Raw genomic sequence first — 27,618 nt, 5'->3', positions numbered from 1 at the left:
GATTTTAAAAAAAATAAAATAAAATAAAAAGTGTAAAAAAAAGATTGAATAAGATTGGCGCTAGAGGACAACCCTGTTTCAATCCTCTGTAGGTGGGAATTTCCTTAGTCAAAAGACCCTCAAATTCAGCCCAATCTGTATCTTGGTTGAGGTGCAAAGGACCCTGATTGCCAATAGATCGGACCGGCAATCCCAGGCCTCCAACTTGGACCACATTTGTCTGTCAACACTGTCCAAGGCTTTCCTGAGGTCAATTTGGTTTGGTGTCATTTGCTTATATAGCGCGCTGAACCCTGAGGTAGCTAGGTGCTTGTAACATGTTCTCCAATTTAAGCATGGTATACAGAAGTAAGATATCTACAAGATATAGTACATTAGGGTGTGCGTAAAGTCGGGGTTACAATAAATTATAGGAAATAAGTGGGGCATACTGGAATTTACAAGTAGCAGGCAGTGAGGGACACTGTGGAAGACCTATTACATTTTACAGGAATATACAAGCAGTGTGTAATTACGAGGGTGTTCCTTAGGTAGAGGTGGTCAGGGAGAAGAGCCAGGATTTTACTTTGAATTGGAATGCTAGGAAGGAGTGTTCCTCTCGATGCGCAGGGGGCAGGGAGTTCCATGTTTTAGCAGCTAGTACTGAGAAGTTGGTTCCACCTGATTTTTGGAGTCTGAATTTGGGAATGCTAATGCAGTGGGCATAGTTGGCTCTGGTGGGTCTCGATGTCTTCCAACAGAATTTACCAGTCGGGTATTTAGGGGCGGTATTATTGAGACACTTGTGGGTGATCATGAGAGTTCTGAAGGTGATTCTGTCTTTTATAGGCAGCCAGCCGGCTGGCTGTCTGGCTTGGGTTATGTGGTTGGAGCGTGGGATATTGAGGGCTGCTCTGAGAGCGTTATTTTGCAGGAATTGGAGCTTGTGGATGTTCTTACTGGTGTCTAGATAGAGGGAGTTACAGTAGTCGATTTCTGATAGTATCAAGGCTCTGTGTGATACAGCTTTGTGTGGACAGAAATGGTCTGCAGGCAGTAATTAGTTTAGTGGTGTAGGTGTTGAAGAGACTGTGGCATTGACTTGTCTTGTGAGTGACTGGGTGGAGTCGAGGTAGACCCATAATGTTTTAGCATTTTTGGCGACATTGACATTTCAGTCTATGTTGAAGGATTTGTAATGTGGGGTGTTTGTTTAGGCGTTGTCTGGAGCCAATGAGTAGGAGCTCGGTTTTGTCTTCATTGAGGCACAGGCCGTGCTTGGCCATCCAGTCTTGGATTTTGCTGTATATTTTATTGAGGTGGGAAGAGTCATTCTCGTAGGCGCCAGAGAGCGTGATGAGGATCGGAGTATAATCAGTGTAATTGGTAAAAGGGACTTTCATATTATCTGGGAGGTCGAATAACATCTTAGTAAAGAAGGCCCTGGAAAGATGCAGGAGTAGGGTAGGGTGCCCTTTGTCTTTGGCCTCATCCATTTAGATCTTCAGATCTAGAAGGGCTGGCTCAGTGCCATGTCCAGGTGTGAAGCCAGATTGGCGGAGGCCTAGAAGGTCACGAGTTTCGAGGTGGTTCTGAATTTGAATGTAAGCTGCTTTATCAAGGATTTTTAGCAGGAATGGGACGGTGGTGATGGGGCGGTAGTTCGTGGGATTGCTAGGGTCTAATGTGGGTTTCTTCGACCCAGGCGTCTTTGAGACTCGTAGGAACTGTGCATGAGGCAAAGGAGGTATTGATCAGTATGGTGATGAAGGGGGCAAAGTCTTTGGCTCCTTCTTTGATGATGGAGGCTGGACAAATGTCTCCTTCACATTTAGAGGGTTTGAGACTAGCAATTATGGCTTCTACCTGTGTAATAGTGACAGGTGAGAATTCAAATAGGTTAGTGTTAGGGATAGGATTGTGGTTGTCAGTGATTGTGCCTTTAGAGGCTAGGAGAGATCTTTTGGTTTCAATTTTGGTCTGGAGTAGAGCTATTTTGTCCAGTAGTGCCTTCTGGATGTTCGCACACCAGGTGGCATGTTTGTCACAGGTGGATTGGGGAGGTATGAGTGATTCCATTTCCCTGATGACTGTGAAGAGTTCTTTCACATTGGAACTGGCATTTTGAATTCTATTGTTAAATGTATCAGTTTTGGTTTTGATAATGGCTGTTTTATAGTTGGCAGCGGCTGTTTTAAAGAGCGCCATGTTTTGCTTCCAAGGATCTTTTAGATTTCCTCAGGGCTTTTAATTCTGGAATGAACCATTTATTGATGTGACTGGGTTGTTTGCCTTTTCTGGTTTTGAGGGGGGCTATTTGGTCTAGTGCTAGCAGTAGATTCTTGTTGAATAGGTTAACTAGAGTTGCTGGGTCTAATTCAGTGGAGAGAGTGGGATTGATGATGGGCTGGATGAGGGGGGTGGAGGGTCTCCATGGTGATGGACTTATTATTCCTTGTTGAGGCTGGGGGTGCTTGGGCAGGCGATGGTAGGGTGTAGAGTGGGGTTTCTAATTCAAAATAGATGTGGTGGTCAGACCATGCACATGGAGTATTTGAAAGTATTTTCAACTTTCAGTTTAGGTTGGCAACCCAATCGAGGGTTCTGCCTTTGCAATGAGTGGGCCCTGATACGAGTTGTTTGAATCCTAGTTCGAGAAGGGATTGTTGTCACGGTGCTTGCCCCAGACATCAGGAGCAGACCAGCCTGCCCCAGGTACCAGCACCTATGGGGACCTTTAAGGCCCCAAGTGGTTGCCTAAAGACTTCCTGGACTCTGTCTTGGCGCCAGGCTCATAATGCTCTTTCAAGTAAGGCAGCTTGCAGGGGAAGAGGAATCACATTCATCCCAGTCTGAGGCATGATGGCGGGACTACTTTATCTGGGACTACTTGTGTAGGGTGTGGTTGGAGGGACTACTTCACTTGGGACTACTTGTATGAGGCTATATAAACCACACTCTAAGAACAGAACACGCTTCGCGTTATTCTGCACTCCTGCAGCGTAACGCTCAACGTGTCCGTTAGCTTCAGTCAACCCGGTCTTCAGCCACGCCCGTCCTGGTCTTCACGAACCATTGCCTGTGGAGAAAGAAAGGAAGAGGGAGAGAAAAACAAGAACAAGACAGCAGTTAAGTTCTTACCTGACACTCCATCTTCAGTCCCTCTGTAGCCGCCGAATCTGCCGAACAGTAAAGAAAACATCAGGTTAGCCACGCAGAACAAAAGACCACGTTAAAGACATTTCAACACTACACAGCGCTAATACTCGCCTGAAGGCTGGTCACTCTTGCGATCCATCGAGACGCCATCACGCAATCTCTGCTCCGGAGTCGTCGCACCTGCAGAACAGAAAAGGAACAGCAGGTTAGTTGCGCAGAGGGACAAATACTGTATTTTAGACATTGTCACATCGCGCTAGATTTGAAACTCACCTCTGGAATTATGCTCATCATTTGTGGAGAGGAGACACTTCATCGGGTGCATCGAAAAACGCATCTGCAAAGAAACAAGCACAGTAGTGAGCATTTTGGCAACTTGAACTCTAAGCAAACCATACCAAGAATTATTGGCATAAAGACTTGCCTACAGAGTCAGTTGTTCAGGACTCTACAGTAACCCAAAGGATCAGTGAAGTAGCTAGATCCTTTGAACAGCAACACACCCCTGCACACATTCTCAGGATGGAGAGTCTGCCATTCATACCTCTAAGGTGAGACATAGTAGAGGGGTGCACAAGGAGGTCACGGGAGGTGGGAGCCAGTTCTCCTCATGGCTAGTTAATATTTCGTTTCAACATTTTAGGCAAGTCTTCATTTGTGACGGAAGGGTAAAACGGAGAGGGCATGTGCAGCCATTCACCACTCCGCTTCGTGTGACGCTGGTGGAGACAGTCGCCGCCCAGCTTCGTTTGGCGCCCCTGTGGAGACCAGCTGAGCGTAACAGGTCTACTGTTAAGGCATGTGAGTCTAGTGGGTCGTTGTATCCTAAGTTTAGATTTCCTAGAAGTAGGATTTTGGAAGTGTTTTTAGTGTGGTGAGAGAGTAAGTTGGAGATGCCTTCATCCAGGGTTGAGAATGGGTCTAAGCCAAATACGTTTTTGAAGCCAAATACGTTTTTGAAGCCAAATACATTTTTGTGCAACTTTTATGGCCTTCATTTTTAAGAGGTTTAGGAGAAACAAGTTCAGGTGAGTTCCTACACGTTGTGCAAATCCTGTTTGATGGGAATCGCACCTACCCTCACTACTTGCCCACTTGTGGAGATGCCTCAAGATTACTACAGCAATCCATTTCACCAAGACATCGAAGAGGGCAATAGGGCGGAAGTTGTTAGGGTCCACCATATTGATATGATATGTTATTTATAATGCGCTTAATACCCAGAGGTACCTAAGAGCGGGGCCCCCCTCTTAAATATGGGAACTATGACTGCTGATCTCAGGAGTCTGGGGCAACTCATAGTCACATCACCTGTTCAAATATTTTAAGAATGAAAGGAATCCAAGAGGCAGGGGCCGCTTTAATTGTTACTCGTCAGGCCATCTGGACCAGGAGCCATCGAATTGGCTTTCTTAATCAAAATTTCGAAGTCACAGGTGTCGAGAGGAATGGACCACGCCATTGTAGGTTTCTTTACTGGCAAATTCTTAGGTTGCCCAACTGGTCCAAACAATGTGCTAAAAATGTGTATGCAGTTTTCTTCTGTCACAGCGCTCGTCAAGGGAGCAGGTTGAGAGATTTGCCTGTTCAACAACTGCCAAATTTCTCTTGGATTTATATGCTCTGTAGCCCTTAGCATCAATTCTGCTCTACCTCCATCAGAGCCAAAACTGGCTACACAGAACTTATAGTTTGAACGTCCAGTAATTCTTCCGCTGCACAAAACGCAGATGGGGCGTCATGACAGTCAGCAGTTGGTTTAGCCAGAGGCATCGCATTTATTGGGGAGAAATTTGGATTTAAAGGCAAAATCAATGAAAGCCAAATCGTCAACCAATGTTCTAAACACCAAACTGTCACAACAGAGAAAATAAATTGGGTCTGATGGGGGTACAACTGCTTCTAAGGATTCAACTTATAAAGAAGGGTTGCTGGTTGATAGACTGATTTTGACCCCCTTTCCAGGTCCGATCCTCGACTGACAGCATTGCCAACTTTGGGGACGAAAGTAACAATCTCTAAAGACGCTGAGAGGTATTCATCTGCTGCATCTACATAATTAATGCTTTCCAAAATAGGGAAACATACTCTCCAAGTTGAGGATCACACTGGAAACACTCCCACAACACTCCACATAAAACTAATAATCCAGGTGACCGCTTTGTGATTAGATCAATGCTAGCCAGAGAACTGCAATTTCCTATTTAGACAGATTTTTATTAACCTGTTCTTGCTGCACCGTTTTAATGTTTGTCAAGCCGGTGCTCTTGGGTTTTGCAGGTTGTGTAACCATGATTATGGGTCTTTTTTGCCTTAAACCTGCCAGTAGGTGTGCAATATGACTCTATTTTGCCACCCTTTTCGATTAATTACTAATGGCAATCCTTGCTACCTGTGGTTTTAGCTGAGTAATTGGTGTGCTGCACTCTGAAACCTTTAGTTTTTTTGTGTTAACAAAAGTAGACTATTTCCAAATTATCTTCTAGGAATCATCTGCGTTAAAATGAGTAAAACAAAGATGTTCCCAGTCTCACTGCGCCAAAAAATTATAATTAGTTGTTTGTGCAAAGAAAAGCCTTTATTGTTTGTGCGAAGAGAAGCCTGACACGTGTTTCAAGCTGTGTACAGCTTTTCATCAGAGTCTTAGATTGCAGCAATAAGATTCCTTGATGCATTCTGGCATCTTGGCAGACATCCTTCCATATAACATTCTTCCATGCAACAGACGTTCAGTGTGAGGATACATTCTGTATGGCTGTCTGAGTGCATACCGTCTCTCATGTACTCTATGCAGTATAGGAACAATGCAGGGGGTCACATTTATTGCTTTTTTTCGACTATTCCAAGATGATGGGGTGGGAACTGGCAGGCTAACGTCTTGCTGCTCCTCTACAACTCCCTAACTTCTGCAACAACCGGTTTCCAGCTCTGTGGCGGGTATCTCCTCTTCCAGTTCTCACTCTTTATTTGTACGAGGGACGTTCCTACAATGCTGCTGTAGAGGTGTGGGCTAGTCGTTAAGGGACCATTGCGTACTTGCTACCCCTGCTTCAGACCTTCGGAGAGTTGTTCAGCCAATGGATCCTAAATGCGGTTTCCTCTGGTATTTCAGACCTCTTGCTTCCTTTCTTTCTATTCAGGCTCTGTGGGTCTGGTGTCCCTGACACCCTACATAAAACCCAGTAGTTGACAAATGGTGGACCCATGTGCACTCTAAAGGGAAATATCCCAAACAGACTCAATTCATAATCACACTTTTCACAATGTAAACAAAACGAACATACATTCGATGAAACGGTTCAATTCCAAACCGTGATGGATGTAACACACACTTTACTAATTAAAGCTGAGTACATCAAATGTAAAACGAATAAAGGGATATGAGTAACCAATCTCATACCAAAATGTCATAAGCGACCATGTCCCATCTGTTGTAAACCAGACGTATTGCCTGTATGTGAAGATAAACACAAAATCAATAGGTGAAACATAAAGGTCAATCACTTCTAATCATAAAACAGTATTAACATGGAGTGTCCACTGTAATAGATGTCAATAACAAATGTCAATTACAGACACTTGAAACATGTTGACGCATTTCAGAACAAAATGATCCTTTATCAAGGCTGATAAACTGTTAGTTCCTCAATTTCAATAGCATCTGAAAAAAGTATGAGTGAACACCTAGTTCTTGCTCTAGTTCTGTATGCTTTTAGGCAAGTAAAGGTTGTTTTTTCTTTCCCCTCAACAAAGTAGGCATTTTCTTCTACTACAACTATTTAGGCTAGCATTTCCACACAGTGAGCCGCTCCCACGGTTATTGTAAAAATCCGAATTTTGTCAGATGGAGATATATTTTTTTTTTCTGTCTACCTTTTTTATTGCACCAGCAAGGAGCTTTATCACTCGTCAGACAGAGACTGGGGAAAACGTTTAATCTGTATGGTTTCGGGTTAAAATGTTTCCTGGTAAGCATATACTTTCTGGTGTCTGTGCGCTGTTTGCTGTGTTGGTTGATGCGTTCTGAACAGGGGAAGCAATTTCTTGTCGAGGCAAACCTGCCATTTGGGTTTGCTTACAGTGCAAAGCGCACCCCAGGCTTAAAGGCAGCCAGAGTTCTCTGCAGGAGGTTGAGCTGGTTATGTTGTGGTTTTAGTCTGAAGAGTTGCAGAGTAATGCTTTTTTTTTTTTTGTCCTTGCAGAACACTTGGCAACTAGTTGTTGTTGATGGCAGAGGCATCCAGAGAATGCGCGCCCTTGGGTTGCGTCTCTTGTCTCGAAGGCCTGAATGTCTTGTAATGTATGTTTGATCTTGTAGGCTTTTTTAGATCTTGTGTAGAAATGTCAGTGGTTACTCCATGTTGATAGTCTGATCATTGCTCTACTTTTTTTCAGACTGAGGTCCAATTCGACTGCCTGATTATGAACTTTGCATTTGCTTCATTTGTTTTCTTGGTCGATCTTTGTATGTAACTTTACAGTAGTCTAGCCAAGTCACTGTATACTATCTGGTTCTTTGCACTCTCATACCTCTACATGGGAGCAGCAGAATCTTCCAGAGCGTGCGCTTTTGGAAGTGGGCATATCTCTAGAATGTATTATTCTGAGCTGTAGGCACTTGGCGTTTTGGAAAGATCTGTAAAAACTAGAAGAGTACCCTCGCTGTTGTAACTATAACCACAGGGATTCAAGAAAAGCAGGACAAAACAATTCTTTGCCCTGATATCTCGGGCTATTTAGAACAGAAGTGAGTTGCTTAATTTTATCAATCCCAAAATGAATCAGCAGCTCAATCAATCTTTACCACCTACTCAGGAGGTTGGTTCTAAACAGTTCAACAAAACAATGCAACATTTGAACCAAAAGTTGATAAATGTATTTTAAGAATAAAAGTAAGACATCAGCAGATTTTTAGACAAGTTATAAACGGGTAATAAAGATATAAACAGGTAATACAGACAAGTTTCATCTATTTACACATAAACAAACAGCTCAAAACGAATAATACTTCAAATTGAGTTCAATAACAAAAACAAAATATACATGCATGTGCAATTTAGTGAAAAATTCATTGCATCATGAAACTCCCTTCTTTGGTACATTAGTTCCTCATTAGTGGGGCTAGAGTTTTTTGATAAGAGTCAATGAGTTATGCAGGGTCTTTCGATGCAAGATATCTGATCAATTGCCAACGTGAACGAGATTAATTGCTAGTTGGTGGTGGAAGTTCCAACAGGCTGTAGTACAGGTAGATCACTGTTCCCTGTAATCGTCACGTTTCGGCATTCAAAGGTGGATGTACAGGCCGGCTTCATCAGGGCTCTGAGTCAGGGACCCTGTATAGGATAACATTGGTGTAATATGAGTGAGTTTTAAGCCACGAATGCCCTAGTTAATGGGGCAAAAATGAATACTGAGTTGGTTCTCATGGCTACCGGTTAGGAAACTTACTTGCCGGTGTGCATTATCTCAAGCGCATTGGTGCGCTCACGCATTGGATAGGGAGAAAGTCGCCAGACGCCAGGACCAATAGTGCAGGTGCTGGGTCGAGTGAATAGACTTCACAATGAATGCAGAAGTTTCACAGGTAATCTCGAGGCTGTAAAAAGGGGAGAAGTCATGGAGGACAGCCATTGGTGACGGTAAACCATTGTAACAATTATGGCATCAAGATCAAAAGGTAAGTAGTGCACGGGTACCGCAGCCACATTTGAGTTTGGGTGGCGGTAGGTGCATAGAAGAAGTAAATTCTGAAAAAGGGAAAGGATCGAACATTCTAAAAGTTTTTTTGTTGGAACTTTGTGAGATTTATAGTCACTCCGCTGGGGGCTGGTGCATGAAGTAGTAGTGAACAAACCCAAGGTGAGTGGCCCATATAGGTGACTATCATAGTGTTCAAGAAGTCAGGGCTACTGGTATCGGGTGCTAGAAATGGAGTTAACTACATGCTGAGGGAGCAAACACCCAATGTTGTGTTTTGAAAGATGTGAATTATGGGTCTCAAGCTTATCCGTTTGCGGATGATTCTCATGCTGCATGCGAGCTGGAATTAGGTGCCGTGAGAATAGTACATCAGCAGGTTGAAAGAAGGGGGAAGCGCGGACCGGCGCGCACACGTGAACTGATCAAGAGGACCAGAGTAACACGTGTGCGCGCACGGTCAGGCGACCCACGGCTCACCTTGTTGTATTCAGTGCGGCACGAGAGACGCCAGCCACTCGAGTCTGCTCTGCCTGAGTGCGACTGGATCGCACAAACGAGCCTCCGGGAATGCGGAAGTATTGGGGCTGCGCGCCACGTTGGTCTAGCGTTATGCTAGTTGCTGAGGAAACCGTGCATGCGCGGTAGCCTGAGTAGTGCGTATACACTTGTTGTCACGGTAGCCAAGCTTCCGGGAATGCGGAAGTGTGGGGCTGCGCACCGCGTTAGTCTAGCGTTGTGCTAGTTGCTGAGGAAGCCACGCGTGCGCGCTAGCCCGAGTGATTGTGCATTTTCATTGTCATGGCAACCACGCATGCTCCCTGCCGACTTCTTGCAAATTGTCAAGTATACAGTAGACAAGTGCAATTGAGCGGTACAATTTAAAAACGCATATGGATGTCTGACAAGCGTTGTAGGCAGAATGCAGTGAGTTATGAATTGGGGACCAAACACAAAATAAATGTTTGAATTAGATGCTTGTCAGCCTATTTGTCTTAACTGAAATATGTAAATAAATAATGAAGGGCTGGGAGGCCTGTGGCTCCGGAGTGTGGGTGAGAGAAGTGATGATGTAAGTTTGCTTGCTACATCCCAACGTTTTTTGGAGTTAATGAGGTGATTCAGAGGTTGTTGCAATTAGCAAGTGGTTGAGGAGAGAGAGTCCTTGGAGCCAGCATTGTGAACCTTTAAAGCAAAGGTTGGAAAATCTCATTAAGACCACCATGATGTGTCCAGCCTATGGATCCATTGTGCTTCTTTCTTCAGGAGGCTTTGATGGATATCAGGTCCTCCCTTGACTTTCTCTACCACCCACCACAGAATGCTTCTAGGAGTGTGGTTGGCAGACAGGAAATGTTCAACTAAGGGCGCTGATAGGTTTTTACAGCAAATTTTGGACCTGTGTTCCGATATTCTGGTGTGGACTGCTCGTGTAGTTTGACCAATATATCGAAGACCGCAGGGACACTCTATGCAGTAGATAACATTTTGACTTTTACAGTTTGTGAGGTCCCGAAGTGTCCATTTTCGTGTGCCAATTAAGAAGAAACTCATTTTCTTAGTAAATTGGCAGGCAACGCAATTTCCACAGGGATGATGGCCGTCTAGCGGTCGAAGAGTACGGGTAACATTTGGAACTGGTTGAAATAATGAGTGGACAAGATGTTCCTTTAAGTTTTTGCCTCGTTTGTAGGCAAATCTGGGCGCAGGGTCCTCAGGTAAATTCAGTTGTGCTATGTGCCAGTGCTTATTGATCTGTTTGATTCCCGAGGTGTGGGCTCCAAAAGTAACTACACAGATTAATCGTTCGTCTTGAGGGCCTGTCTTCTCTTGATGTAGTTGAAGTGTATCTTTATCTGGTTCTTTGCACTCTCATACCTCTACATGGGAGCAGCAGAATCTTCCAGAGCGTGCGCTTTTGGAAGTGGGCATATCGCTAGAATGTATGATTCTGAGCTGTAGGCACTTGGCGTTTTGGAAAGATCTGTGACATGGTCCTTTATTTTGATCATTTTTGGAGAAGCATTCTGAAATGAAGATTTGGAGATGACGCGTTTTGATGTTTTTAGGGTCCTGCCTTGCCATTTAGAGAGTCTGATCTGATGGATTAGGTTTCATGTTTTCAGGGTGTTTAAAAACAATTGTACTGCTATTATATACTCAATACGGCCTGTGTCACTTGGGGCACTGAATGTTTCAGTTTGTATCTTGTAGAACTTAACTTTCTTCTCACCTCTTGTAACACGTCCGGTGAGCTATTAAGTTATGACATGGCAACTATTTGTCAACATTTAGGGCAACTGGATTTTGTCAGAAAATATCATATTTTTTCTCACTAGGCCAAAAGTATGTTTATGCCTTATTTTTCTTTATTATGCCCTTTTTGTTGAGGCAATTACCATTCCATTCCAACTTGCTTTCATTTGGGGCTAAGTGTAGAATATTTTCTTTTTTTTTTTTATCCAGGAGCGGGTGCTAACATGTTTATTACAGTCTTCTAACTCCTAGTTGTTTTGGTATTGAGCATGAAGATTGGCACAATCTGGGGCCTAATGTTGGTGGCAGGTCAGCCTGCAGAATGTGCCTGATGACCCCTCTTCCTTGTTGTGGTCACTGCCTTGCACTTACCTATTGCCTTGCAACAGTCCCCCTGGCATTTCACACCTCCAATTAACAATATACAAAACCCACTGTTCACACAAAGTACTTCAACCAACTTTTGGTCTTTTGATTGGCGGAGACTTAAATTCGCCCTGTATTAACTGTATGACCAGTGACAAATGGGATGTACCATTTACTACCTTACACAAATAAAAAGAATCTTCTATAAGAACTGCTTGTCAATGGGTCGATTTTATTATTTTTTTTTAATTTTTTTGTTGAAGATTCAGACCTAACTATGATGAATGATACCACCAGAGGGGATTCGCCGGCAGCAATGACATGGCGAATGGGTGAAAAGCGATCCACAATTGATTATCTATGTGGCAGTAATGGTATAGGTAGTACAGTGGTGGAAATGTATGCGGCACCAAATGAGTTTAGCGACATGCAATCTTAACGCATTTATACATTTCAATGGAGGTTGTTCTCGCCTGAGAAGACAGGTGGTGAAATGATTGTATCTGGGGGCCGAAATCGGATCGGATGGTCGGACAAATCTGTTTCTGCCATTACTAAATACATGAGCCATAGCGTCAAGGTTTATGTAAAATGTACTATACCTAATGAGATAATTGGTTGGATTTGATCAATAACGTCTAGTTTTTTTAAATAAAACATATACATTGGGGACAATGGTGAGGACAAGATATTTTATAGCTTTATAATCTAAGCCAGGTGGAATTTGTGGCAGGATATTGGGAGAGAAAAAGGTTATGTAACAAGTATATTAAGAATGCACATGGGCATAAGGAAAAATAAAACCAAGTTTAGGAATTGGTTTAAATGGTACAAGTTATCAGCTAGTAACACTTTGTGGAGTGTCCTATGTGAGACAATTAGAAAGGGTGATGTAAACATGTGGCACATCTTTAATTTACGAGGCAGGACTGACTTAGTCTATCAGTAACCCCATCCCTAGTGTAATCTGGGAACAATATCTAGGGGTTAAATTTGAGGCCACAACAACGCCATGTACATATCCCGCCTCATCGATCAGTCTGAGCTTTGAGAGGGAGACGCTTGTGAATATTAAGAATCTAAAAAAAACTAGAGTCCCAGGGCCAGGTGGGGTATCAAACTAGGTAGGGAAGGCAAACCTCGAGATTTGGGCTGATAAAATGTCAAAACGTTTTAATTGGATACGGAAGGCTGATAGTATTACCTATTCATGAAGGTTAGCATCATGGAGGTTATCGTTTTTTGTTCCTGTTTTCAAGCGCAGGAACAAAGAGGATCCAGATAATTACACGATACTCTCACTGTTCGATGTACGAAGTACAATTTTAGCTTCATGTCCGTTACAGCCAATGGCAAGGTGGCTATTGAATAAGCACATTCAGACACAATTTCAGTTACGTTTTCGGAAGGGTAAACCCTGTAATCATAGTATCCTTGTGATTTCCCTTGTACAACAAGCTAAATACGGGAATGAACGGCCATTGTTGCTTATTTGTGGACTTCGCTTCAGCTTTCGACACAATTGATCACAATATGCTGTGGGAAAAACTAAGTTAAAGATGTCATCAGTTATTGGCCTGTCAGCAACTTCATGTGAGCAATGTAGCGCGGGTTAGGTTAACCAGTATAGGATCTGCACCAATAAAGATAGCCAAGGGAGTAAAGCAGTGATGCTTTCTGGCCCCTGCTTTTATTTATGTTTGTTTATTTGATATGGCGCAGCCGAGACCCATAGGTAGTTGGGCGCAAGCATTACAAGGATACTTATCAGCTTGGTTACAAGGTAGTTATATACATACGTAGTTATATACAGGCAAAGACCGTTATGCAGTGTTAGAGAGTGATCAAATTTACAGAGACAAATTAGCATAGTACCAGTTGGTAGTGCAGAGGTCAGGCCAGTGAGCTGCCTGGTGTGGGGGCGGGGGGATTAAGCAACAGCTCAAATTAGCCATCATTGGTCCATAACCAGGCTAGAACGTTACGCCTAAATGAGGGGTATGGTCCGTCGGTTCTAAGCTCTAAAGGGAGTTTGTTCCAGGATTGGGCAGCAGTAACTGGGAAGCTGGAGCCGCCAGCTGTGTTTTATTTTGTTTCGGGGAACCTCTAGGGTGAAGGCGTTAGCTGATCTCATGGGCCGGATTGAGGTTTTCCTGTTTATTCTCTCTGTAAGGTACAAGGGTGCTATGTTATTTAGGCATTTGGATGTGAGGGAAAGTGTTTTGAGGAGGACCCTGTCTTTTATATTGACCCATTGAACATTTCTTCTGATGGCAGAGATATGATCTCTGTTGGGGATATTTAGAGCTGCTCTTAGAGCATTGTTTTGGAGTCTTTGCAGTTTGCCTATGATGTATTTATTAGAGCCCGCATAAAGTGCATTGCAATAGTCCAGTCTGGATAGTATGAGTGCGTTGGCTAGGGTGATGCGGTTGGTTTCAGAGAGGAATAGTCTGTACGCTCTCCGATCAGTTTTCAGGTGTAGGCTGAGGAAGATGCTAGAGAGTTGACTTGCTTCTTTAGGGTAAGCGCTGAGTCAAGATAGAAGCTAAGGGTTTTAACAGCAGGAACGACTTTGATGTCGTTATCAATATTGAAGGTGGCATAGTTGGGGTCAAGTTTTTTTTTTTATGGCCGTCTCAGAGCCTAGTATTAGGAGCTCAGTTGTGTCGTCATTCAGGTAGAGGCCATGGGATGCCATCCATGCCTGAATGAGGTGGTATATCTTATTTACTAAGGCAGAGTCCTCCAGGAAGTTGCCCAAAAGGGGGATGAGGATCTGGGTGTCATCTGCGTAGTTGGTGTAGGTGACACCCAGTCTATCCAACTTGTCAAACAGGGGCTTAGTAAAGATGTTATACATAGTGGGGGAGACGCAAGATCCCTGCGGTACACCGCAGGGGACTTGAATGGGATCTGCGGCTGCGAGAGGGGATAAGACTCTCATGGTGCGGTTCGCTAAGAAGGATTGAACCCAGGTTATGGCATCACTTGAGAAATGGGCGGCTGACCTGAGGTGGTTACATAGGACTGTGTGGTCCACTAGGTCAAAAGCTGCCGATAGGTCAAGGAGGAGTAGCAAAGCTGAGTTCCCTTTGTCCTTTAGCTCGTCCATTTAGATCTTTAGGTCTATCAAGGCTGTTTCTGTGCCTTGGAGGGGGCGGAATCCAGACTGGCGTGATCCTAGTAGGTTGTTGGCTTCTAGGTAGTCCTGTATTTGTAGATGGGCTACTCTGTCGATGATTTTCAGTAGAAAATGGACCGTAGTGATAGGTCTGTAATTAGTCGGTATGGATGGGTCCAGGGTTTGTTTTTTTGAGCAAAGGGAGCACCCAGGAGTGTTTAAGGTTGTTCGGCACTAGGTTAGTTGTGAATGAAGCATTGATGAGATGAAGGGGGCTAAATCTCTTGCTGCATCCTTTATAATTTGGGGTGGGCAGCTATCTCCTTTGCAATTGGAGGGTTTGAGCGAGAGTATTTTTTCTGTTTCAATAATAGACTTTCCTGAAGCTAAGGGGTGGGGAGGTGCAGTCATGCGTGGTGATGGCTGCTGTTGGGGGGGGGGGGGGGTTGTCTCAGCCGGTAGGAGTAGTGAGTCTTTCTTTTTGTAATTTTGATTTGGAGGGAGGTAATTTTATTCGATAAGGCATTTTGAATGTCAGTACACCATAGCTTGTCCTTGGGAATGTTATCCACCTGTGGTATGGGAGATTCAATTTCGCGAAGGATAGCAAAAGGTTCCTTAGTGTCTGATTTAGCCTTGGAAATTCTATTGTTGAAAGTATTATTTTTTGTGCGAATTATTTCCTTTTTGTACAGTTAAGAGAGGTTTGTTAGTCTGAGCGTGTTTTCCTCAGTGGGCAAGTGGTTCCATGTGGATTGTAACCTTCGTTTTTGTGCCCTTCATTCCTTCAATTGTGGTGTAAACCATGAATTGAGGAGGCTTTCTGTTTCCTTTTGCGAATTTTGTCCGGTGCAATAATGTCTAATGCCCTGGTCATGGTGCAGTAGAAGGTTTCGACTAGTAACGTAGGATCTGTGCTGTTGGGTGGGTTATTGAGGTCAGGGAGAAGATGAGGTAATAACTTTTCTGCCTTGATGTCATTTTTACTCCTAGTAGGGAGAGGTGGTGCCATTACTATATTAGGGCGGAGAAGGTCCAGAGAGGCAGAGAAGGTGATGAGATGGTGGTCGGTCCAAGATTGTGGAGTGGTGTTTGTAATAGTAATGTTGCAGTTTAGGTCGGCAACCCAATCTAAGGTCCTTCCTTTAGTGAGTGTTGGGGTGGTGACTTTTTGTGTCAGTCCGTAGTCCTTTAGAACTGCAACAACTGATTGGGCATGTTTGTCGTCATTATCGTTAAATTCGAGGTGAAGGTCGCCCATAAGCAATATTTGCAAGTGGTATTTGGTATTGTTGGCTAGGATACAGTTTAAGTCATCTTCAAAAGAGCCTAGTGGCCCAGTAGGTCTATAGATCACGTGTATGGTTAAAGTCGGTTGTTGTAGAGGTGGAGTTTGGCAGTGAGGGTCTCGCAGGATTGGTTGGCTGGGGCATTGGCAAGCCTGAGGGCTAGGTTGGTTTTGTGGATGATGGCTAGTCCACCGCCTCTGGCGTTGGGTCTGTCTGCTCTGAGTAACTGGTATCCGTCTGGTACAGCTATCATGAGGGCAGGTCCTGCAGCCTCGTGGAGCCATGTTTTGGTTATGGCCAGTAAATCCAGATTCTCATTGGTTAGTATGTCAGCGATCTCGGTGGCGTGGGCCACCATGGATCTAGCATTAATAAGTGAGCCAGATAGTGGTAGTGTGCTAGTATTTTTTTGTCTAGGGGAGGGGGGGGGGTGTATGGTGGTAAATACGTTAACTCTGAGTGTTTCTGGGAGTAGTATCTGGAAGGTCTGAGGACAGTTTATGGGCAATATATTGCTGTTTTTTATTGGGGAGTTCTAAGGAATGGACTGTTGCATCTAGAACTTCTATTAAAGTTTGTTATGGGATCGTAAAGACGTGGCAGTCTTGCTCGCATTCTCATATCTGTCCTTGGGGAAGGAGGGGAGGATTCGGGCATGAGATAGGAGTGGCAATGGCCATAGTAACGAGAAGGCCAAGTATGAGTTGGAATGTCAGGGTCCTAAGATTGTACTCATGATCATAGGTGCAGCAGGTAGTGGTGGTTGTTAGGTGCACTAGTGTAATGGGATGTGTTGCTGTAGACTTATACAGCAATCAGGTGGGAGGGCGCAAAAAGGCAGGATATAGTAGTCTGGTGGTGAACCATCTATTGCTAGGTGATGCATTCAGATGGGGAGGCACAGTAGGATGGATGCGACATTCAGGTTAGGCTAGTTGCGACATTCAGGTTAGGCTAGATGCAACATTCAAGTAGGGAGGCACAGCTAGGCTAGATGCAACTTTCAGGTTAGGCTAGCTGCAGCATTCAAGTAGGGGGTACAGCTAGGCTAGATGCAGCATTCAGGTTAGGCTAGATGCAGCATTCAAGTAGGGAGGTACAGCTAGGCTAGATGCAACATTCAGGTTAGGCTAGATGCAACATTCAGGTTAGGCTAGATAATTCAGCAGCATTCATAATGCAGGACGTAATGCAACCTTGGGCAATAAGATTTTGGGACGAGTAGGCATTGGCAAAAGACCATCCACAGCGCTTGGAGGTTATGTGGAAAGAGCATAGAGTCATATGATAACTTCTGGGTCAGCGCTTGCGAGTAATGGAGGTCTGTGGGCTCGATCTTATGATCGTGAGGAAGAGCTGACTGGCTGTGGAGGGGTGAGACAGTGGGGGGCTTACCATGCAGTCCACGGCTTAGCAGACAGTATGTAGGCGGTGGTTGGCACTTGCGTGTGTTGTTGCTTAAGGAGATGTGCCGGTGAGACAGTCTGATGAACGATCTGTGTGGGCGACGGGCACGCAGTAGGCAGTTTGAGTAGGTAGGATGGCAACCCGAGGCCCTTTGGCCCGCACAGGCCCAGACAGATTTTGCCTCAAATGGTGGTCCTCGGGTGGGTGGTCCCAGCTTGCGCCTTTTCGGTGGTGGTCGGGAGAAGAGGGTTTCCTCGGCCAATCGCAATGGCAGAGGATCGTCAGAGGTGGTTGCCTAGCAATGCCTGTATACAAACAAGGCGGCGGCCATCTTCTAGATCAGGCCTCGTGTTAATGCACAAAGGATTTTCAAATGTGCGCGGCAGTGGGCCCAGGTTAACGCATGGAAGCGTAGAGGGGCACAAATCAAATAAGTGCACACGGCAAAAGGCACGGCAGTATGTAGCAGTAGCAGCTACCTTAGGTAACGGCTCCTCAGATGATGGGGCTTCGATGGGGATCAGCCTAGAGGGATGGGCTCCTGCCCTCCCGACGTCGGTGCTGGGGTCGGATTTAATCTTTATATGGCAGACATTGGTTAAAATCTATCAAAAGTGCATAATTTCCCTCCCAGACTGGGTCCATTGTAAATATTGTACCGAACTAGTGCCGATCATTTGTTAATATTTGATTACAGTTATGTGGGTTTCTGTAGGAGCGTGAAATCTCTCCAAAAATGTGCTTGTAAAACTAAAAAGATGATAAATGTGCATAAATCCAAATTTATGCAGATGGGGAAATCCAAGAAAGACTTGGTCCGTATTGTGAAATCCGATGGAGTGTTTAATCGGGTCCAAACTTAAAAGTAGCTGGGTAAAATGAGGTGGAAGCAAGGCCTAAGGAAACGGTGATCCTGGCCAGTAGACATGCAAGGGCTATTGCCACCATGCTATCCATTAAGACCTTTGTGTGTACGGACGCTGGTTTTAGTCTTGGTGATATAGTGACATTGTATCGTCAGAAATGAGTCGCCAAAAATCTTCCCTCCACCCCCTCGACCCAAAAATTACCACCCCATCTCAAACTCAAGGTTCCTTGCTAAACATAGATCGAACTGCATACTCCCAACTAAATACCTATCGAATCCAACAACCTCCTAGACCCTGCACAATCTGGCTTCAGACTATGACACGGAACCAAAACCACTCTGACCTCAATCTCGGACGATCTTAAGATCACCACGGACTCTGCCAGATGCACTGCACTAATCCTTCTAGACATCTCCGCCGCCTTTCACACAATCAACCACTCAATCCTCCTTGACTGCCTCCACTCCCTAGGGATCCGTGGAAACGTTCTCAAATGGATAGCATCCTTCCTCAACAATAGGAAACAAATTACCCTCCTCTCCACCTTTGCTTCCGCCACCCGACCAGTCAATACCAGAGTTCCACAAGGAGCATGCCCATCGGCCCTCCTGTTCAACCTCTATATGTCCGCCCTCCCAGGAATAATCCGCCCGCACAATATCCTGTGCTATAACTACGTTGATGACACCAAACTAATCACAAAACTCCACCTCAAACTCGGTCAGCCCGACCTCGCAGCCTACCTCCTTGACATTGATCGTTGGAGGACTACAAACCACCTCCTCCTAAACCGAAATCCTGGTGTGTGGCAACCCCAAGCTTCTCCCCCAACCTTTACCATGGCCCACATCCATGGGGAATCAACCCACCACCTCGAACACAGTAAAAAAACCTTGGATGCACTCTCGACTCTGACCTAACCCTCTCTCGCCAAATCAACAACGTCTCCAAGTCCTGCCATTACCACCTCAAAATTCTTAGATGCATTTTGTTAGGCAGAAACCTGTGCAGTTCCCTTAGGGACCACTGCAAAAGATTTAAGACTACAGGTGTTTGGCAGTAAACCCACTTGGTAGCAGTCTGTACCACACAGATTCACTTGGTAGCTGTGGCTGAGCAGTCAGACTTCCCTCAAGAAGAGTTAGGCAGTATGCAGAGTATACACAATAGGTACAGAGACACAGTAGCACAAGCAAACACTGACCAAAGCTTTGGTGCAAAAGTATATAATTATTTAAAGACACACTTCTAAATTACACTAGCAAAAAGAGGTAAGTAAATTCAGCACACAGTCACTATCATATACATACAACCCTATTCACTTATTAGACAAGTCTTAGTGAGAAACGCCACTTATTTTCAGACAGAGGTGAGCGCTTAACATAAGATGGCACTCTAATAAGTTATAAAGAAAGGGAGGGAAAAAGGCAGAGTTAAGGAAGCACACAAGTTTCAATTACTTTTGAAAGAACCACAGTAAGGCAGGATAGGCAGAGTTCTACTGGAGAGCAAGGAAGTCAATTGCAAGGCCCACTCTTGGAGAGAGCAAGCAGAAGGGGTCCAGGTTCACACAGTGGGGTTATGCCCAAAGAGTCTTGTAGATAGTTTGCACAAAAAGGATGAAATTCAAGTCAGGAAAAGTTAGCTAGGTTGTCCCAGGCTAGCCCAGGTTAGAAAGTCGAGGCTTTACTGTCACCCCGAACGATCTGTCGCAAGGGAAGCCAGGTGGGACACAGTACCTTAAGTGTGAAGGAAGCTCCAGCGGGGGCAGTTGTTCCTGGCAGCGGGTGCAAGTCGGTGTTTCGTCTAGAGGAAGAAGAGCTCTCGCCGTGGAGGAAGGATGAAGGTCGTTGCACTGCCAGGGAAGAAACCAGCCGCAGAGTCCTCCAGTTAAAAGGTACTACCCTTCTCTTCACGGTAGCGGTAAACCGTGGTATTCCGGTTGCCGGGGTGCTTGGCACAGGCAAGGCGGCCACGAGATGCTCCAGGAAGGTGAAAAGAAGGCAAAACTGGTTATCCCACCAGTCAAAGGAAGAAAACTCTCTGGACTGGAGATCTCCTCTGTCGTCGGGAAAGTGGTGAGACGGTTCAGCAGGGCTCCACCGGTGGTGTCGTCGTTGCAGGTCGGCTCAGCTTCTCCCTCCTCAGATTCTTGGGTCCTGTGGCGACTTGAAGTTCCAGTCCCCAAAGCCCTGCTTTTATGCAGCACACCCCCATTCAGTCAGCCTAGCTGTCAAACATGCTAAGTGGTGAGCCGGGCCGGCTCACCACTTGGGCCAATCACACAAGAGTGTGACTTGAGTTACCAAGGTAACTCAGTCCAGGGTGCCTAAACCCCCTCCCACACCCCCTGTGGTACCCAGACAGAGTGGCACCGCTTTTGATATGATATGGTATTTGTAACGCGTCTATACACAAGTGTTTCAAGGCGCGACGAGGCAGGGAGGGAGGGAAAACAAGGGGAAGACAGACAAACGATCCTACTAGGCCAGGTGTCATTCAGATCGCGCAAGTGCAGGGGTAAAGGGAAAAGGAGAAAGTGCAGGGGGAGGAGGTGGGGGGGAAAGTGCAGTACAAGGTAAGTAGCGTAATAAAATAATAAATAATAAATAAAAAGGGCCAGCTGGTGGCAAGTGCGAGGTAAGTGCAGAGCAAGTGCTGGGAAGGGGGCTGTAGGGATACAGTGACAGTCCCACAGTGCAGGGGGAGCCAGGGAGGCAGTGCAAGTGGAGAGTGGCTGGGCCCTGGACCGAGGTCACTGAGAGTGGCCCAGATGCAGGTTTAATGCAGAATTCAGTGGGGAGTTAGGCAGGTTTAGCAGGGGAGAGGGAGAGAGAAGGCAGAAGCGAAGAGGAAGGTTTTGAGGTGCTTCCGGAACCGGAGATGCTTCTCCTCAAGTTTCAGGGAGGCAGGAAGGCTGTTCCAGAGGGAGGCCCCTGCTGCGGAGAGAGATCTACCCCCAGCTCGTTGCTTAGAGAAGCGGCTGACCATGAGGGAGTTGGAGACGGATGAGCGGAGGGCTCGTGAAGGAAGATATTTAGGAAGAGAGAGTTGAAGGTATTTAGGCCCCAGGCCCCAGAAGGCCTTGTGGACAATGCAGAGGGTTTTGAACTTAATCCTCGCAGCCACTGGGAGCCAGTGAAGGGATTTCAGTCCTGGAGAGATACGGTCCCTGGGCTTGAGGCCAAGGACAAGTCTCGCAGTTCTGTTCTGGATAAGTTGCAGAGGGCGGAGAGTGGAGGCAGGCAGATTAAGATAGAGGCTGTTGCAGTAGTCCAGCCTTGAGAGAACCAGGGCTCGGGAGACAGTGAGCTTCTGGGGGAAGGAGAGGAAGGGAAGAATACCTCTGAGGAGGTGCAGCTGGTAGTGTGACTTCTTAGAGACGTCAGATATTTGAGGAGAGAAGGAGAGTGTGGAGTCGAAGATGACCCCGAGGTTTTTAGCCTTGCAGGTAGGGGCAGGTAGGGGGCCAAGGGAGGCCGGCCAGAGAGCTGCAGGGAAGGAGGGAGTGGGTGTGCCGATGAGTAGAATCTCGGTCTTACTCGCGTTAAGGCAGAGGTCATTGGCGGTACACCATTCCTGGATAGCAGACAGACAGTCGGAGATGAGGGAAGGAGAGGAGGAGGCCGAGGGTAGCCTGAAAATGAGCTGGGTATCGTCCGCATAGCACTGGAAGTGGGGGCAGAGAGCGGCGATGCGGTGGGCAAGGAGTGCCAGATACTGGTTGAAAAGCCAGGGAGAGAGGTTGGTTCCCTGGGGGACACCACAGGTGGAGAAAAAGATGTCAGAGAGGAAGGAGCCCATTTGGACCTGGGAGGGTCGACCGGAAAGGAAAGAGGTCAGCCATGCCAGAGCCTGACCAGTGATACCCAGGTTATCACGGAGACGGTTGAGCAGGATGGCATGGTTGACAGTGTCAAAGGCAGAGGAGAGATCGAGCAGAATGAGAACACAGGGAGTGTTGGAATCAAGGTTCAGGAGCAGGTCCTCACGGATATTCAGGAGAGCAGTTTCCGTGCTTCTGGCCGCTCTGAAGCCGGATTGATGGTCATGAAGATTACCAACAGATTCAGCATGGAGGTTAAGCTGGGAGATGGCCAGTTTCTCCAGGAGCTTGCCCAGGAAGGGAGTAATGGAGATTGGGCGATAGTTGGCCGGGCAGGAGGGGTCGGAAGAGGGTTTCTTCAGGGGATGCACAAGGGAGTGCTTGAGGGGGGATGGGAAGACTCCAGAGGCGAATGAGTGGTTGCAAAAGTCAGCCAGGGCAGGAGCCAGGGAGTCGATGTGGTCCTTGATGGTTTTGGAGGAACAGGGGTGAACCTGTTTAGACGAGGCTTTCATAGATCGGACTTGTCTGGAAACCTCATCAGCAGAAAAAGGTGGAAAAGCAGAGGAGGGCGGAGGGGCGGCTGCAAGAGAGCAAGAGGAAGAGCCGGGAAGAGAAGGAGGGAGGAGAGAGGAGGAGAGCGAGGACAGGATGTCCTGAGTTTTTGAGATGAAGTGCGAGGCCAGTGCAGTGCAGAGGCTTCTGTGGAGAAGCCCGCCAAAAAGTGGAACAAAGGGCTCGACTTGGGTTGGAGTCACAGAAGAGAACGCAAACGCCATTTTAGAATAGAGTTCTGGCAAAAAAATACCAACCGGTGAATTAATATTAAATAAACCGGCGGTATGTTCAAGTCTATAAGAATTAAATAATTAAAGTTGTTAGCCACGAACAATGGGAAAATCCAATAGTGATATATTCGCGGTCGAGTATAAAAAGTAGTATCCACTGCCACCAGCAAAAACTCGATCAGGGGGAACGGAGACGTGCCCCCTCGAACAACAGACCCCGGGGCAATCGCATTGCCCTGACTAATATGTCAACAATATGATGGTTTGTACTGGTTTCTGTTCATAATTTGGGACTAGCAAAGCCAATGGTGACTTTACATGCCCTGGGAGACAGTAGTCAGTCCCAGGGTATGGAGTCTATGTTGGGGGGTCGCTACGACACCCGTGGGTTACGGCACGGAGGGTGCTGTGTAACCCACATCAAAAAAACACATGAGACCCTATGGAGTAAAAGGCCCCATAAAACACATGGAAAGTTAAAGGAACACCTCAAATCATGTCTAAGAGTGGGAGCAAAAGAATCTCACTCTTAGCAGGAGAGAAAAAAATAAACCCCAAAAATCCAGCAAAGCTGCTGGGGGGGACTCACTAGGTTTGGGAAATTAGCCTTACCGAGAATTCTCCCTAACACATTTTTCCATACCTCTCCTTTCCCAACAGACTCGCCGCTGTCCAATCTATTGTAATGTTGAGACTGGACTATGCCAACTCCCTCTACCTCGGGGTCCAAGCATACCATCCCATCAAATTACAAAGAGCACAAAACGCTGCAGCCAAAATGCTTCTAGCACTTGGCCCAAGAGACCACACCTCCAGCGCTTAGAACTCTCTACTGGCTCCCGGTTGCACGAAGGGCGACTTTCAAAACCTTATGCATCTCGCACCGAGCAGTGCATAAAACCTGCCCTTTATACCTACAGGACAAGCTTAAACCACACCACCCAGCGCATACTCCAAGATCAAGCTCTGCCCTCCTTTTAGTGATGCCAAACACCAACTCAGTCAGGTTAGGAGGATCCTCATTCTCATCCTTGGCCCCCACTCTGTGGAACTCGCTTCCACCCCACATTCGACTCACCGAAGACTACCTGTCTTTCCGCAAATTACTGAAAACGTGGCTCTTCCCATAAGGAGTCGACGCTCGGAGCAAATGAAATGAACAGTCACAATAAACAGAAATCCAAGGTTGTTTGAACAAAGAAAATAAAAGAGCAAAGGCAGTCGATGGAACGGATAGAAAGTCTAAAACGGATAGTGTAACTAAAACTGATGGAACTAGTGAAACGGATAGAGTAAGTGAAATGGATGGAACGGATCGAGTGGATGGAATAGATGAATTGAATGGAGTGTATGCTGCGGCAGATGGTCCATATCTATATCTCCTATATATGTTATGTACCTGTATCCCCATGTTATCTGTATCACATGTTTACCCTATCCATCCTGTCGCTTTATATACATATACCGCTATGTACGCCCCTCTGTCCTTTTCCTGGTCGCAGGCGTTTTACTTATCACCACCATATCACACTACTACGCTTACTCTCTGCTATACACCATCACTCAACTAGAACATAGCTAAACCATAGTAAATTCGGGCTAGCTGTTCTCGTACTAACATGACCCCACGAACACCTCATCCTAATAAAAAAACAACTAGCTGAGCACATTCCGGCTAGCTTAGGTGTCTCCTCAGGCCTAACGCAGCCAGAACTCAGTCTGGGTGTCCACCCTCCAGAATGAACACATCCAACTGACCTCCTCAGCACCACGCCTACCGCTATGAAGCAGCTATCCTGCAACACCAGCTGCACACCTATCCGGTGTGCCCACGCCCCATTCAACACTCTCTCTCTACTGACTTGAACTGTGGTTCCTGAGAGCGCTCAACCAACCAGCGCTTTGAGGTCATACCAATGATATATAAGGCGCTATATAAATGCCAAGTAACATAACCTACCGTTTAGTCATTAATGTGAATCACCCTGGTGTCAAGTGCAGTTCTCTAAAGCTTACTTGCGTTGTCTTCAACTTCAGTACCTCCAGTTCTTGCCGTACTGCAGGTTATCAAACTCACTTTGCTTTTGGTTTCTCAAAAACAGACATCCCTACTGTCTTAAAGCATGTATTGGAGTCTCACATCTCTTAAGGTCTTTGCGGCCAAAAATCAACAAATGCAGTGCAAAACTTAGTTTTTGCATGCCCCCATACAAGGTGATGTGTTCATCTGGCCAGTTTGCTCCAATGATCAGCGTACGGATGTCAGAATCCTGGTTCTGGTCATTTTCTAATCATCCGGCTGTAATTGGGTCAACTCCGATGTGTGATCTGACCTAGACCTAGGTCGTTGTACGATACTTTCCCTCCAGTCACTCGCATAGTCTCCCTGTAGGTCTTTATTCCTTCAGGATAAATGAGACTAGGGCTGAGGTACAGGGAGTTTTCAGGTGTATGGGAGATTAAGGGAACCGATTGCCGGGTTACTCTTTGCGAGAATGTGATTTTGATTTGTAAATCATTTTTAAGGTGTGCTGAGCTACAAGCACAGTGGACGGGTATGTGTTGGAATAAGCAGTAAGTTCAGAGACGATACTACGCAACATGTACCTCTTTTGACCACTTGTATTCTACATTCTCTTTAGCTCATTGGTTTTGTGTACCAGGCATGACTTTTTATTTCTTTTTGTAAAAGGAAAATTTATTTTGTGCTTTTTCTTCTGTTTTTTGAAAACTTTGCTGACCAACTTTTTTTTTCCACAGAAAGCACCACTTCTACTGCATTACAGACCCAAAATGGACTTGCTGTAAGAACTTTATTGTCCTTTTGGACAAGGTTTTTTGCAGAGACTATCATCCGGCACAACTTAAGTGCACCCCTTCGCTCCCATGTGACGCAAACCAGCAGAATAATGCCAGAAGATTGTGAAGCTCTCAGAAGGCAACATGCCTTGCTTCTGAACATTTGAGACTTGTGAAAGCCAATTTTCTGGACGAGAGAATATTTATACTTTTTTTGTACAAAAGAAATAGCTCATTACCCAACAAGACACTACCAGCACGACGTTTACAGATCATGGAAACGCTTCCCAGTTTAGATCCAGTTAATGGCATTCATCTCTTCGACTGCAATCACCCCGGGACGGGTTATTCTCTGTAGCAAGCGGAGTATAACCTGGAAAGAATGACTACAACACCACATTTCCTCAACTTAAATTTCCGACTTCTGTAAACCCGCTTCTTATTTGGAGATCTGCAAGCTGCTGCTCCTTTTTCCCCTTTTGCTTCCCTCAAAGCGGTTTCGGCCCTCTCAAATGCCAGTGTCTTTTGACATCGGAGACACAGGACAAACAATGTATGCTGCTTCAGTCTAAAGGAAATGTGGAATCGGAACCGATCTAAAATTATATTGTTTGAAATATTGCAGGGGTTCAACGCTTCTCCTCCCATACCTTACCATCCAGTAAAGGGCTCATTTACTGTAAAGTTTCTCTAGGTAATAGTTTCCAGGCGCTCCCTACATCCACAGCTTGAACGATTGCAGAGTTTGATGTGCCCTGTTGCATTTATGGTTGTGGGATAAGGCCTGGAAATGGTAGTGGAACATTTCAGTAGCAGGTTGGGCTCTCCATTGTTGCAAAGTAGAAACACTGACTTTCGGTATTTCTGGTGCTGTGTACTTTGTACAAACTTGAAAACGTAACATGTCAGCCATAGTAGTTAACTGCATCTCCTCGCAGTACTGCAAATGGTGCATGGCAATATCTTTTGCCAAAAAGTGAATTGGGTGAATTTTCTTGACTGGCTAATTACGTATCACCGTTTCACCTGCAATATTTGACCTAGAAAAAAGGCAAAAAACGAATCCGTTACAAAGGAGAATCTAAAAAAGATAAAATGGTGTTGAAGTGACAAAAACAAACCTTTTTTATCACAAACCATATTAATTGGGAAATATAGGAAGGCAATTCATAATTCTAAATCGGCTAGAAAATGAGCCCCAATTTGCTGTTTGGCGATCAGTAGATGCACTATAATTCTGGGGTAAAAAAAAATTCACAGCCCAGTTCACAGCATTAATAATTACATATACTTGCAAAATGTGATGCACACAATCATTTTAGATCCAACGAGGGTCGGTGGACATGTGAGGGAGACCATTTCTATTAATACAGAAACGCCCATACTTTCATAACCTAATCCATTGGGTTACATTTTCACAACTATGAAGCAGTTTGAGCCTTCGGAAAGAGGCTGTGTAATTCCCTGTTTAACAGGGGATAATCTGGAGCATACAACCCCCCAAATATACAAGCAAAAGGCTTATTATTGGTGGGGTAATACACTGTCACATTACAGATTTCGGGTTGAACCTCTCATCTAAATCATACATTTGGAAATTGTACCATTTCTGTGGGATCACTTGAATGTTGCTAAGGTGCTATATTAAATGTACTTCAGTATCTATGGCGCCACCGTTATAGATATGTAGCCGAAATGGAAGCCAGTATTCACACCTGCAGCTGGTCGTTAGTCATAACTGTTTAACTGCGTTTTTATAATGTGTTGACCTGACAAAACCTCAGCAGTAAAGAGCCTATTTTTCTAAAATGTTGCCCTGTCAGAATTTCTTCACTACAGAAACTGTGTCCCCTTTGGTGCTGTTGCTGCATTATTTCCCTGCCACTCGTTGTGCGGCAGGATGGGTCAGAGCTACAAATGGTTAAATATTGCAGAAATAAAAAAGCCTCTGAGAGGCCAGTGTGCTATTTCACTCCCTTAAAGCTCCAGTGGCAGATTGTTTACAGTCACAGTTTGAATAGGCAGAGAAACAGTATGGTATTATGTTTTTCTCTGT

General features: G+C 45.4%; 1 protein-coding gene across 1 annotated transcript in view; it reads left to right on the top strand.

The window, feature by feature from the left end:
* Window positions 1-27,371, top strand: part of PCGF3 (polycomb group ring finger 3) — a 695,750-nt gene extending 668,379 nt beyond the window's left edge. Inside the window, exon 9 of the mRNA XM_069630597.1 lies at window positions 25,524-27,371. Coding sequence (XP_069486698.1) covers window positions 25,524-25,571 — 48 coding nt within the window. The 3' untranslated portion in view covers window positions 25,572-27,371. The remainder of the gene's footprint in view (window positions 1-25,523) is intronic.
* The last annotated feature ends 247 nt before the right edge of the window (window positions 27,372-27,618 follow it).

The sequence above is a fragment of the Ambystoma mexicanum genome, chromosome 6q (assembly GCF_040938575.1).
Source record: "Ambystoma mexicanum isolate Mex_15411 chromosome 6q, UKY_AmexF1_1, whole genome shotgun sequence".
In the NCBI taxonomy this organism is placed as follows: domain Eukaryota; kingdom Metazoa; phylum Chordata; class Amphibia; order Caudata; family Ambystomatidae; genus Ambystoma; species Ambystoma mexicanum.
This window is presented reverse-complemented; position numbering and strand designations above follow the sequence as displayed.